General features: G+C 41.6%; 1 protein-coding gene across 1 annotated transcript in view; it reads left to right on the forward strand.

Moving 5' to 3' along the window:
* The first annotated feature begins 252 nt into the window (after nt 1–252).
* The window catches only part of COPB1 (COPI coat complex subunit beta 1), a 46,189-nt gene continuing 31,894 nt past the window's right edge, over nt 253–14,547 (forward strand). Inside the window, exons 1-7 of the mRNA XM_004593759.2 lie at nt 253–366; nt 1,010–1,158; nt 5,130–5,359; nt 6,065–6,234; nt 8,400–8,514; nt 10,541–10,633; nt 11,576–11,713. Of these exons, the coding sequence (XP_004593816.1) occupies nt 1,068–1,158; nt 5,130–5,359; nt 6,065–6,234; nt 8,400–8,514; nt 10,541–10,633; nt 11,576–11,713 (837 nt within the window). The 5' untranslated portion in view covers nt 253–366; nt 1,010–1,067. The remainder of the gene's footprint in view (nt 367–1,009; nt 1,159–5,129; nt 5,360–6,064; nt 6,235–8,399; nt 8,515–10,540; nt 10,634–11,575; nt 11,714–14,547) is intronic.

A 14,547-nucleotide genomic window follows, 5' to 3' on the forward strand; every position in this document is an offset into this window, starting at 1 on the left:
GAGAGCTTCCCTCCATTGTTTTAGTTCCTAGAAGAAATAACGATTTCCAAAAAGCCTTTAAACGATCTTCGCACTCAACTCGGCGCCGGAATTGCAGTGATAAACACCTACGCCTACTCTGCTGAGTGGCCTAAACCACACCGGAGAAGGGAGGTCGGGGGCGCGAACCGGGCGCGCTCAGTGCGCGCACTTCCAGGACGGAGAAGGCATGTCCCGTCTGACTCGCCGTAGTTGCTAGGTGGCAGCGACTTGGCTCCTCACCCCGCCCCCTCCACGTCAGCCGAGGACCCGGAGCGGCCGCCGCGGTGGGTCGGAGTCGCAGTGGACGGTCCCGTGGTGACCTGAGCCGCTGCCCCTCGGAGCCAGGTAGCGGACCACGAGCCCCTCGGTCGCGGGGAACCGGCGGGCCGAGCAGAGTCGAGGAACGGGCTCTCTGGCACCGAGATGCGAGGTGGAGCCTCTAGGCCGCTCGCTCCGGGCCTGGCCCTGGGCAGCGGGGAGGGATGGGGGCTGGGGAGCTCTGGGCTGGACGCCCGGTCCGCGCTGGCCTTCCTGGCCTGGGGCTGGTGTCTGCCCGAACTCGGGGCTCCCGCTCGAGGAGGGGGCGCTGGGGAGCCGGCGGGTGGGGTGGGGCGGGGTGCGGAGCCGAGCTGCGCCCGAGCCCTGAGCGGCGCCCGAGCCCCGAGCGGAGTGAACTGCGGCGATGAGCCGCTGCTCTGGGGCTCCGTCGGGTGGGGTGGAGGGCTGTCTCTGGCTTTCGGCCCTTGGTTCTGCTCTCCGCCGTCCTCAAACCCTGGACTGGCAGAGGAGTAGGGGGAATGCGAGCTAATAGACCTCGGGCCCGGGCTGACCAGTTGCTTGTTCGTAGTTGCAGTCTACGCGAACACAGTACAGTTGATACTTGAAAACTCATAAAACTCATTGACCTTTAGCTATAAAGATCATGGTAGTTCACTGGCTTGTGGGTTTTTCTTTTTTAATTTCTAGTGTGCTGTGTTTGTTTTTCTAGATTTTCTGGTGTCAGATCATCCCGATATCCGTCTGGGGTTGCTTATTAACTGGAAACCATGACGGCTGCAGAGAACGTGTGCTACACGTTGATTAACGTGCCAATGGATTCAGAACCACCCTCTGAAATCAGCCTAAAAAATGATCTGGGTAATTGTATACTATTTTAAAGCTGAGATGAAAAGAAAAATGAAAATACAGCTCTTTTACATTGCATATGCTTCCTTCAGTTTTACCTGTTTTCTTGTTTGTTTCCTAGAATTTCTAAAGGAGATCTTTTGGAAATCAAGGCTTGTTGCCCTTAGACTGACAGTATTGTTTTTTGGAAATAAGACAACATCTCAGTTAAACTTGCTAAAGAAATAGTATCCTTAAGTGCTTAGATAATTCTCAGACTTACTTGGGTGTGTTATACTTAAGATGTGTAGTATGTTTAAATGTAGTTGATAATGCTTTGTAACTGGTTGAGAGTGTTTATTCAAGTGACTTAATTCCTTTTTGGGCTTCACTTCCTATTACTTTGTTTCTAAAACCAAAAAATTGCACACTGGCATGAATGCCTTTCCCTAAAAAGTTTAACTGTTTCATCTTAAAAACATTTTTTTGCGAAGAAAAAAAACAGGAATAATCTTTTTTCCCCTTAGTTATTTGAAAGGCAGCTAGATTTCTTATCTTCTGGTTCACTCCTTGAGTGTTCATAGTGGCCGGGGCTGGGCCAGCCCACAGCCAGGACCCTGGGATTCAGTTTGAGTCTTAACACGTTGGCAGGGCTTCACCCTCGTGTTTCCCAGTGTCCCAATTTAACAGGAAGCTAGAACTCAGAAGGGAGCTTAGGCTCCAGTCTAGACCCCCTAGGTTTGGGTGCAGGTATGCCAAGAGGCATCATAACCAAAAACCCAAATGCCAAATCCTGTGCTCTGTTTTGTTTTAAATTAATTAAATTATGAGTCTTTTTTTTTTTAATTCATTTTATTTGAAAAGCAGAGGGAGACAGAGATCTTCCGTTCTGTGGTTTCCAGCCAAATGCCCTCAACAGTTAGTGCTGGGCCAGGGACCTGTAACACTCAGGTCTCCAAGTACTTGAGCTGTCATCCTCTCTTCCTAGAATGAATCTTCACAGGAAGCTGGAAGCAGAAACGGACTAAAGCCAGGCACACTCATAGAGGATGGAGGTATCAGAAGCAGCATCCCAACCACTGCAGCTTATGACCACCTATAAAATAAATAAGTTTTTTCTTGACAAAATTATGAAAAAGAGATACAGAATGCTCTTTTAAAATTAAAATCGTGGGCCCAGTACAGTAGCCTAGCCACTAAAGTCCTCGTCTTGCACGCCCCAGGATCCCATATGGGTACTGGTTCAAATCCCGTAGCCCCACTTCCCATCCAGCTCCCTGCTTGTGGCCTGGGAAAGCAGTCAGGATGACCCAAAGCCTTGGGACCCAGTACCTGTGTGGGAGACCTGGATAAGGCTCCGGGCTCCTGATTTCAGATTGGTACATTTCCGGCCGTTGCAACTGCTTGGGGAGTGAATCGTTGGATGGCAGATCTTCCTCTCTGTCTCCCCTCTGTGTATCTGACTTTCCAATAAAAATAAATCTTTAAAATGAAAACCAATGGGTGGGTGTTTTGGGTACAGAGGTTAAGATGCTGTTGGGGTGTCTGTGTACCTCATCAGAGTGCCTGGGTCTGACCCTTGCTTTGGATTCCAAGTCCACCTTCCTGCTAAGGCACACCCTGGAGGGCTGTCAGGGTTGGTCCAAGACTTGGATCCTTGCCACCAACATGGCAACCTGGATTGAGTACCCATGATGAAACCCGGAATGGGAAATCTGTCCTCCCCCTTTCAAATAAAAAAATAACTTTTCTCAGTAATGATTCTTGTTTAATTGAACTTCTAAAAATAAATATTACTTTAACTGATAATGTACAGTGAAAATTACTCTTCAGATTCGAAAAGAACTTGAGCTGGGTTTTTAGTATGGCAGTTAATGCTCTTATGCCATGTCGGAATGACTGGGTTTATGTGCTGTTGGCTCCAGCTACCTGCTAATGAGCATCCTGGGAGGTACCAGCCACCTGGCTCAAGTAGCTGGGCCCCTGCCACTCACATCCAAGGACTGGGTTGTGTCCCAGGCAGCCACTTGATGTGTGGTCCAGCAGATAAGAGCACACGTACACTCTTGCCTGTGTTTGAGTCCTGGCTCTCTCTTCTGGTTCCATCTTCCTGCTGATGTGCACTCTACACAGCAGAAGGGGCCTTGGAACCCTGCTGCCCACGTGGGAAACCCTGGTTGGATTCTAGACACCCAGTTCCAGCCTGGCCCAGCCTCTATTGTTGCAGGTATTTGAGGAGTGACCTGCTGATTGGAAGATCTTTTGTCTCTTTACCGTACTGTAAATAATGAAAATATTTACTCTCGAGGGATAAATTTGGCAGTAACTTTGTTTTTGCATTTCAGATATCTTAGGGTGACTGTTCTGCTATACGCTAGCTATAATATATATAGTCTTTAATGACCAGAAGTAACTTTCTTTTTAAAAGATTTATTTTTTTGAAAGCAGAGCTACTGAAGAGAGAAAGCTTCATTATGCTGGTTTACTCCCCAGATGTCCACCGTGGCCAGAGTTGCCTTGATCCAAAGCCAGGAGCAAGGAGCTCCTTTCAGGTCCCCCACAGGGGTGCAGGAGCTTAAGCACTTGGACCATCCTCCACTGCCTCTCAGACCACAAGCAGGGTTCTCATTTATAATCTAAACAGTTGAGGTAGCAGTGCACCTGCCTCATATCTCTGCCTTTGAATTTTGGATGCAAAATTTTTCAGTATCATAAGTAATTCAGTTTGAAATTAATTATGTAAAATCAAATTGTTTTGCATAAAGTACTTTGTAGTGCATTATTTTTAGACAAAGGAAGCAGTAAATTCTCATTTTATGTTAAATGCTATCATCCTGGCCCTAGTGCAGTAGTCTAGTGGCTAAAGTCCTCGCCTTGCATGCTCCAGGATCCCTTATGGCTGCCAGTTCTAATCCGGGCAGCTCCACTTCCCATCCAGCTCCCTGCTTGTGGCCTAGGAAAGCAGTCGAGGACGGCCCAAAGCTTTGGGACACTGCACCCGCATGGGAGACCTGGAAGAGGTTCCAGGTTCCCGGCTTTGGATTGGCACAGCACCGGTCGTTGTGGTCACTTGGGGAGTGAATCATTGGATGGAAGATCTTCCTCTCTGTTTATCTGATTTTGTAATATAAATAAATAAATAAATAAAAAAGAAATAAGTAAGAGAAACCGCCTCCAAATACTAGAGGAAAAAAAATTGCATATCTTTCCTCCCCCACAATAGTAGCTGTACCTTCAAGAAAATGTATACAGAAGAGCTGAAAGAATTCAGAAGTACTATGTTTTTTGTTGTTGTTGTTGTTTAAGATTTATTTTATTTTTATTGGAAAGTCAGATAGAGAGGAGGAGAGACGGAGAGAAAGATCTTCTGTCCGATGATTTACTCCCCAAGTGACACAACGGCCGGTGCTATGCCTATCCAAATCTAGGATCCAGGAACCTCTTCCGGGTCTCCCACACGGGTTCAGAGTCCCAAGGCTTTGGGCTGTCCTCACTGCTTTCCCAGGCCACAAGCAGAGAGCTGGATGGGAAGTGGAGCTGCTGGGATTAGAACCAGCACCCATATGGGATCCCAGCGCATTCAAGGCGAGGACTTTAGCCACTAGGCCATACCGCCACCGGGCCCAGAATTCAGAATTACTATGTTAACAGTATCTATTTGTGTTTTGAAAAAAAATCTACATATGTGTTTGAAATGTGTGGTTGGCCATGTGGTATGCATGTAGGTTCATTAATTTAATTAGTTTTAGGAGCCAGAAGTTTAAATCTTACCTTCATGTTAAGTGTAAAGAATCTGAGATTCAAAGATAAATGACTTACACAGAGACATACGACTTGCTTAATGTGGAGCCTGGTGGAGAATGCTTGTCACTTGGGTTTGTGCCTTTATTACCATTGCCAATAATAAGTACAGCAAGTATGTCTTGTTTTATTAATTGTTTTCAAATTATCTGATGGCTTTTGAACTAATTGTGTTTATTTTTTCTTTTTGATTATGCAACCAGAAAAAGGAGATGTGAAATCAAAGACTGAAGCTTTGAAGAAAGTCATCATTATGATTCTGAATGGTGAAAAGCTTCCTGGACTTCTAATGACAATCATTCGTTTTGTGCTACCTCTTCAAGATCACACCATCAAAAAATTACTTCTGGTGTTTTGGGAAATTGTTCCTAAAACAACTCCAGATGGAAGACTTTTGCATGAAATGATTCTTGTGTGTGATGCATACAGAAAGGTAAGCCATCCATAAGTATTTCTGAATATTGCTTTGACTTTAGCTGATTATAAAACTGCTACAATGGGCTTTGATTTGAAATTTTTTTGTATTTATTTATTTACTTGAAAGAGTTAACACAGAGAGAGGGAGAGACGGAAGTGGAGTCATCTTGCTTTCACTGGTTCACTCCCCAAATGGTCACAGTGTTTGAGACAGGCCAGAGCCAGTGACCAGGAGCTGCTTGCTGTTCTCCCATAGGCCTGTGTCCCTCACAGCCTCCCCATGCACATTAGCAAGAGAGCTGGGTTGGAACTGGAGCAACTGGGTCTTGAACCAGTGCCTGTGCAGGATGCCAGCATAAGAGACAATGATTTTGTTGGCCATGCCACAGTGCCACCCCCTAAAATTAAATCTTTGATGAGATGTAAATTGTAGATAATTGAGTTTGTAAAGAGTTACTATAAAAGTTTTTTGTTTTTTCAGAGATTTTGATGCATTTTATGTATATGTGTTATTAGTCTAGACAGTGATATATATAGTATACAAAAATGCATTGATTAGAAATGCAAAACTGCTTTAGTCAAGAGTGTTTGATGAAAATTGTTTAATTATGTAGGTCTTCCCCAAATACCTCTGATTTTTTTTTCCATTAGGAAGTTTTTATATAAAAGTTTTTATGAAACTCTGAATCATGCATATCTCATCTTTAAATTCTTACTTCAGGACCTTCAGCATCCTAATGAATTTATCCGTGGATCTACTCTTCGTTTTCTCTGCAAATTGAAAGAAGCAGAGCTGCTTGAACCTTTGATGCCAGCTATCCGTGCTTGTTTGGAGCATCGGCACAGCTATGTCAGAAGGAATGCTGTCTTGGCCATCTATACCATCTACAGGTAAATAAAGAGAACCCTACGTCTTCTTTCTTTGAAGAATATTTTCTCTTTTAGGCTAGAGATTACAAAAGTGGCTTTTTGCAGACTGTACATAACTTGTAGATATGCTTTGCTGGCTAGCACAGAAATTTTTAGTTTTTCCTTGTCATTAACTTGTCAGCCTTAGCAAAAGTTCTGGTAGGGCTGGCACCATGGTGTACATGGTGTAGTAGATGGAACCTCTGCCTGTGGTACCAGCATCCCATACAGCTGCTGGTTCGTATCACAACTGCATTACTTCCAATTCAGCTCCCTGCCTATTTTTTTTTTTTTTCCTAAAGATTTGTTTTATTTATTTACTGGAAAGGCAGATATGCAGAGAGAAGGAAATATAGAAGAAAGATCTTCCATCTGCTGTTTCACTCCCCAAGTAGCTGCAACAGCTAAAGCTGAGCTGATCTGAAGCCAGGAGCCTGCAGCTTTTTCCAGACTTCCACATTGGATACACAGTCCCAGGGCCATGCTCTGCAGCTTTCCCAGGCCATTAGCAGGGAGCTGGAAGGAAGTCAAGCAGCTGGGATACGAACTGGCTCCCATATGGGATCCCTGCAGATGCAAGGCGAGGATTTAGCCACTAGGCTACAGCACTGGACCGCTTCAACTCCCCGCTTATGGCCTGGGAAAGCAGCAGAGGGTAGCCCAAGTACTTGGGCTATTGTACCCATGTGGGAGACCTGGAAGAAGCTCCTGGCTCCTGACTTTGAATTGGCCCCTGTGTAGCTATTGCTGCCATTTGCTGAACTGATACAGCAAATGGAAAAATCTCTTTCCTTCTGTCTATAACTGCTTTTCAAATAAAGATAAAATAAATCTTTAAAAAACAATTCTGATAGCCCTAGACACTAGTTTCAGCATGAGAGAAACCTAAAATTGCCTGACAGTAGCTTTAAGTAGTTTATATGCTTTCTGTTTACAGCAGTGCCCTAATTCTGACTTCTGTAACTCCAATCAATTAATTTATTTGTTGGATTAGTTTCCATAAGCTTTACATTTTGTTACCTTATTTTAAAAAAACTTGTATGGAAAATCTTGTCTTTTTACTCTTTGGAATTTTTGAAAAGTTCTTCATTGACAGGAGCTGGAATTCATATCTTATTTGCATTTTAGAAAGCTGAGATTTTAGACGTTAAATGAGAAACAACTCACAGGGACGAGCAGTGAGTATGTTGCTTCGGAGACCCACATGCCATATCACAGGGCCAGGTTTTGTTTTTGTTTTTAAGGATTTATTTATTTTTGTTGGAAAGTCAGTTATACAGAGAGGAGGAGATATGGAGAAGAAGGCTTCTGTTCATTGATTCACTCCCCAGTTGACTGTGACAGGCAGGGCTGAGCTGATCTGAAGCCAGGAGTCCAGAGCCTCCTCCAGGTCTCCCATGCAGGTGCTGGGTCCCAAGGCTTTGGGTCGTCCTTGACTGCTTTCCCATGCCACAGGCAGAGAGCTGAATGGGAAGCAGGGCTGCCGGGATTAGAACCGGCGCCCATATGGGATCCTGGAGTGTGCAAGGCAAGGACTTTAGCCACTAGGCTACTGTACTGGGTCTAGAGGGTCTGGTTTTGAATCGCAACTTTGCTGTCAATTTTAGCTTCTTGAAAGGAGAGTAAGTGGACAAGGGTATATGTGAAATAAAACTTGCTTTGTAGTAATAATGGTCAAAGTTAGATATTTTTTATTAAGTTGATAGTTATTATTTTATAATTAGAAAAATGTGTAAATTTCCAAGGAGATAAGGCACTTAGTAAGTATGTGTGAATAATGTACAAGTTACAAAAATATCGTTCCTTACCATGTTTCTTCTGATAATGCTTTTTCATTGATAATGTTGAATTAAGGTAAGATTAACATTGTATTACACACCTAAAGTATATGAAAAAGCTATTAGAGATAAATTAATAGATAGGCTGTTGAATAAAACAGTTCTTTCTGTGTTGAGCCTTAAAGTTACAGTTTGATTATTTTGTTGAAAAAGATGTAGATGACATTTTGCCATCTCCCGTTTGATTGATTTAAGCTTTCAAAAAGCTAAAGGGTGTTTAAAGTTTGATTGACTTTTATTTTGATAGTAGTAGATAGTTGCTAAAATAACAGTAGATTTTTATTAAAATGTATCCTTTTCTATTTAAAGAAATTTTGAACATCTTATACCTGATGCTCCTGAACTGATACATGATTTTTTGGTGAATGAGAAGGATGCAAGTTGCAAAAGGAATGCATTTATGATGCTGATTCATGCAGATCAGGTGAAGTATTTTTAAGTAAGAATTAGGATGTATACATAGGCGTTTTTAGTTAATAGTTGTACATGTGATTTGAGTATTTTGATTTTTTGGATTTAATTTGTGTGAGTATAAACATATTTTAATTAACTTCTCTAAAGTAATAGTTACATACCACATATATTCTTTTTTTTTCTTTATAAGTGTCAAGGAAGTGTTTTTAGAACAGTCTAAGATTTTCCTGATAGCTTGCTCTGTGGCACTCTACTTTGATGCTTTGCCAAGTTTTTCCTTATGTCGGTAGAGTTCTAAACATGGGTAATAGGGAAAACCAAGGCCTGCTCCCTACACATGCCTGAAAAAATAAAATAGCCTTCTTTGTGTATGTGTATATCTTTATTGGGTTCTTTAAATCTTGTATGTTGATTAACAGTAACTATAATGCCACCAGGTAACCTTTTGGTGGCGTTTGTTGACATGTTTGCTGTGTGTTATCAAAACTGTGAAATGTGCAGACTGAAAAAAATGGGGATTTATTCATTCCTCTGGATACTATCATTTTTTCCAATTTTTTATTTAGTGTATATGAGATTTACTATCTGAACCATTTTCAAGTATATGGTTCAGTAATATGAAGTACATTCATAATGTACAACAATCACCACATATTTCCTAAACTTTCTTCATCTTGATCCTGCATACCATTCAATAATAACTCCCATTTCCTCTTCCCCTAACCCTTGACAGCCACCATTCTGTGTTTCTGTGTCCAGGATTTTGACTACTCTAACTGCTTCACGCAAGTAGAATGATAAAATATTTGTTCTTTTACACTGGCAATAGTTCTTCACATAAGCCTTACAATAATGTCTTCAAGGTTCACCCTTGTTTTTGCATGTATCAGAATTTTTAAAATTAAATTCTGTTTTAAGTATGCAGTTTATCTGTAGATTGCTTCTGTCATTTACTCTACATAATGTTGCTATGAATATGAGTGTACAGAATATCTTTCTGAGACCTTGCTTTTCAGTTCCCTGCATTTGTACCTGGAAGTGGATTGCTGGTTCGTATGGGAGTTCTTCTGTTTGTATTTTTTTTCAGAAACTACTATACTTTTCCCATAACAGCTATAGCATTTTAATTTCCTTTGGATATGGGTTCCGGTTTTCGCCGGAAGATTTGTTATTTTATTTCTTTCTTTTCTTTTGTTTTTATTTGCTTGAGAGGCAAAGGGGTAGAATTTCCACCTACTGATTTAATCCTCAAATATTTGCAACAGCTGAGTGAGCAGAAGCTAAGCGTTAGACATTCAGTCCCAGGTCTCCTACATGAAGAATGAGAACCCATCCACTTGAGCCATCCACTCTGCCTCGATGGGTCTGCACTAGTAGAAATATAGGGTCAGGAACCAGAGTTACTGAACTCAGGCACTCCAGTGTCTTGTTCTTAACCACAAGGCCAAACACTAGCCCCATTTTGTTGCTTTAATACTAGCCATCCTAGTAAGTATGAGGTTATATTATATTCCATCATTTTATCTTCCTAAACAAGATTGTGAGAAAGTTACTTATATTGGCCTCAATGTTTTTTTGTCTTGTAGAATTGGTTTTACTGATCTCTGCTTTGATACTATGCTATTTACCTATAATAGGAATTATAATTAGAAGTAGTTTAAGAAAATTCATTGATATTTACTGGAAAAACCTCAGGTCACAGTTCTGTGCATTAGAATCTTTGAAATGTAAGGACCCACAAGAAATTTTTTCTTTTAAATATTAGTGATGACTGAATTGAAGAAAATGCTTTGTCTTAATTATGTAGATATTCTGAATCATGTAATACAAATACTTTTCTTTCTTCTGGTTTAACTGCTAGAAACTAGACCACAGATTTATGGTCCACTTATGAAATATGCATTTCTTTTTCAATTAATTTCCCTTTGCCTTGATTTTCTGGATTTTTGTTTAGTTGTAATAAGTATTACACTAAGTTGTGTTAAGGTTGTGTTAGGTCAGGTAGAATGTGAGATAATATAATTTTTTTTTTTTAGGATCGAGCGTTGGATTACCTAAGTACTTGCATTGATCAGGTTCAAACATTTGGAGACATTCTGCAGTTGGTTATTGTTGAACTGATTTATAAGGTAAGTGGTAGTATATGATGTGTAAACCAATGCAGCAGTTTAAGACAAGGTTAAATGGTATAAGGAAAAATTTTTGAAGAAAATTAGAAGTGTTACAGATAGTAGCAGATAGAATGCAGAATAGCCTTCTTGCTGATAGGGAGAAAATTTTAGTCTTCTGCATATAAGATGAAATCAGCCACATTTTTCTAAGCCAAAGTTGATTCCAGAACAAGGTCATAATTCTCATCTATTCTGTGAAAGCTGATAGAGAAGTGAAAAAGCCACAGAAGGAAAGGTTGGTCCTTGAAGCTCAGAAAAGAAGCTGTCAAAGTGCTAGCATGAAAGTACAAGATGCAGCAGCAAATACTGGTAGAATTTGAAGCAAATTAACTAAATAGCCAATTTTCATTGAAGACGAAATAGTCTTACATTGGACTGACTCTTACAAGCTGACTCGTACTAGGAGATGGTGCAGTTAATGACTTGAAGTTGAAACAGTATTCGTTACAATTGTGAAAATTCTGCAGCCTTGGGCTTGGCAGTGTGGCCTAATGGCTAAGGTCCTCGCCTTGATCCCATATGGCCGCTGGTTCTAATCCCGGCAGCTCCACTTCCTCTCTGTGTCTCCTCCTCTCAGTATATCTGACTTTGTAATAAAAATAAAATAAATAAATAAATAAAGAAAGAAAATTCTGCAGCCTTTAAGAATTGTGCTGTCTACCAACCTGTGCCCTATAAATGGAGCAACAAAGCCTCAGTGACAGCATGGTTGTTTCAAGCATCATTCAGGGCTTGTGCTCAGAAAAAAAAAAATTTCTTTGAAAACACACATGATCACCCAAGAGATTTGGTGGAGATACTCAATGAAGTCAGTGTTCAGTGGTTTAACTTGGTTTGCCGTAGCACGACTCTTCAGTTGCGTTTTGAAAGCAGAAATTGAAACCAACATTTTCTTTCCAGGTTTGTCATGCTAACCCATCAGAAAGGGCCCGTTTCATTCGCTGCATCTATAACTTATTGCAGTCATCCAGCCCTGCTGTAAAATATGAAGCTGCTGGAACATTGGTAACTCTGTCCAGTGCTCCTACTGCGATCAAGGTACTGCTTGTTTTTTTCTGTTGGGACCACATGAGATGATAGACAATGTTGTGTTTTCATTTACGTTTAATGACATTGCAGTTCTCTTGTTCTCACATGAGATAAAAAGAATAATTATAGATTTCATAAAATTACTTGCTTTACGTAGATAACTTTCCTTTTTCCTGCTTCACACAAATATGTAAGGAGATTTCAGTAAGTTAGCAGAGGAGTGGGTATTCACCCTAGGGTTGGGATGCTGGTTAAGATGTCTGCATCCTGTACCAGGAGTACCTGACATTCGGCACTTCTGCTCCTGTATCTGATCTTTCTGCTGATGTGCATTCTGAGACTCAGCAGTGATTGAATCACTGCCGTCCATCTGAGGCACCTTGATTTGAGTTCCTGTCTCGGCTTCACACTAGCCAGGGGCCACTGCAGGTGTTGGGAATAAACCGACATATGGAAAGTTTCTGTCTGCTTCAAAAAAAAAAAAAGAAGGAAAGTTCATACAAAAAAAAATTTAAAAATAATTCGCTTATACAAAAACATGCATAGTTTTAAAATTTTTTTTACTTACTATTTTTATTGTAAAGGCAGATTCACAAAGAGAAGAGAAAAAGCGAGAACATCTTCCATCCACTGATTCACTCCCCAAATAGTCAAAACAGGCAAATCTGAATCTGATCTGAGCTGATCTGAATCTGGGAGCCAGGAGCTTCTTCTGGGTCTCCCATGTGGCTACAGAGTCCCAGCCAAGGCCTTGGGCCATCCTCTGCTGTGTTCCCAGGTCACAAGCAGGGAGCTGGAAGGGAAGTGGAACAGCTGGGACACAAACTTGTGCTTATATAGGATCCTGGTGCTTGAAAGAGGGGAGGATTAGCCAGATGAGCCATCACACTCATTTTCTTAAAGATTTTTTTTTAAATGCATAGTTTTTTATAATATGCATTTCCGTGAACTTTTTGAGGGTCCCACTTCTTTATGAATTACAAAAAAAAAAGTTTTTTTGCACCAAAATAAATATCTTTTGATTCCATTTTCATGAAATTTTTGAAGTACTTTCATATATGGTGAGTAGAACTGACAGTGACAGATTTCCAATTTCTGAAGAATGAAAATTATATTTTAGGGTCACTTCCTTAGGACCAGTATTATGGCATAGTGAGTAAAACCACCGCTTTGATGCAAACATCCTGTACAGACACCAGTACATGTCCCATGTCCTGCGCTTACATCCAGCTTTTTGCCAATAGCCTGGGGAAACCAAAGGAGGATGGCCCAAGTTTTTGACGCCCTGCCACCTAGACTGAATAAAAGTTGTTAAGCTCCTGGCTCCTGAATTTAGCCTTGCCCAGCTCAGCCATTGTAACTATTTAGACAGTAGGCCAGTAGATGGAACACCTATTCTCTGTGTCAAATGAACAAAATATAAATTTAAAAATTTTTTTTAAGACATTAGCATGAGGGCCTGGCGCCGTGGCCTAGTGGCTAAAAGTCCTCACCTTGAACGCACCAGGATCCCATATAGGCGCCGGTTCTAATCCTGGCAGCTCCACACTTCCCATCCAGCTCCCTGCTTGTGGCCTGGGAAAGCAGTCGAGGACGGCCCAATGCTTTGGGACCCTGCACCCGTGTGGGAGACCTTGAAGAAGCTCCTGGCTTCGGATCAGTTCAGCTCAGCTCTGACCGTTGCAGCCACTTGGGGAGTGAATCATCAGATGGAATATCTTCCTCTCTGTCTCTCCTCCTCTCTGTATATCTGACTGTAATAAAATAAATAAATCTTTAAATTTTAAAAAAAAAGACATTAGCATGAAAGTGTTTTTGACAAAACTATGGTTTTTAAATTTCATCAGTTTTCTACATAATGGACATCCTTTTTCTATTATAGGATCCAGTTTGGGATTTTATGTTGTGTTTGTCATATCTTGGTGTAGACTGCGATAGTTCCTCATTCCTTCCTTGGTTTTTTTCTGTTTTTCTGGTTGCTTAGTATTTTGTTGTTGTTTTTTAGATTTATTTATTTTAATGAAAAGTCAGATTTACAGACAGGAGAAGAGACAGAGAGAAAGATCTTACATCCACTGTTTCACTCCCCAAGTGGCTACAATGGCCAGAGCTGAGCCAATCTGGAGCCAGGAGCCAGGAGCCTCTTCTGAGTAAGCCTCTTCTGAGTCTCCCAAAGCTTTGGGCCATCTTCGACTGCTTTCCCAGGGCACAAGCAGGGAGCTGGATGGGAAGTGGAGCAGCCTGGATACAAACTGGTGCCCATATGGGATCCTGGCACATGCAAGGCAAGGACTCTAGCCACTAGGCTACCGCAGCGGGCTTTTCTGTTTTGTTTTGTTTTGCTTTAAGATTTGTTTATTTTAATTGGAAAGTTATATATACAAAGAGGAGGAGAGACAGAGAGAAAGATCTTCCGTCTATTGATTCACTCTCCAAGTAGCTGCAATGGCCAGAGCTGTGCTAATCTGAAGCCAGGAGCCCAGAGCCTCTTACAGGTCTCCCACTTGAGTGCAGAGTCCCAAGGCTGTGGACCATCCTCGACTGCTTTCCCAGGTCACAAGCAGGGAGCTGGATGGGAAGCAGGGCTGGCAGGATTAGAAACAGTGCCCATATGCGATGCCGGCACATGCAAGGCAAGGACTTTAGCTGCTATGGCAGCTTTAGCTGTCCATATCGGGCCCTGTTTTTTTGTTGTTGTTGTTGGTTTTTTTTAAAGATTTATGTGTTTTTATTGGAAAGTCAGATATACAGAGAGAAGGAGAGAAAGATCTTCCATCTGATGCTTCACCCCCCAAGTGACCACAACGGCCAAAGCTATGCCAATCCAAAGCCAGGAGCCAGGA

This window comes from Ochotona princeps, chromosome 4 (assembly GCF_030435755.1).
Source record: "Ochotona princeps isolate mOchPri1 chromosome 4, mOchPri1.hap1, whole genome shotgun sequence".
Lineage (NCBI taxonomy): Eukaryota > Metazoa > Chordata > Mammalia > Lagomorpha > Ochotonidae > Ochotona > Ochotona princeps.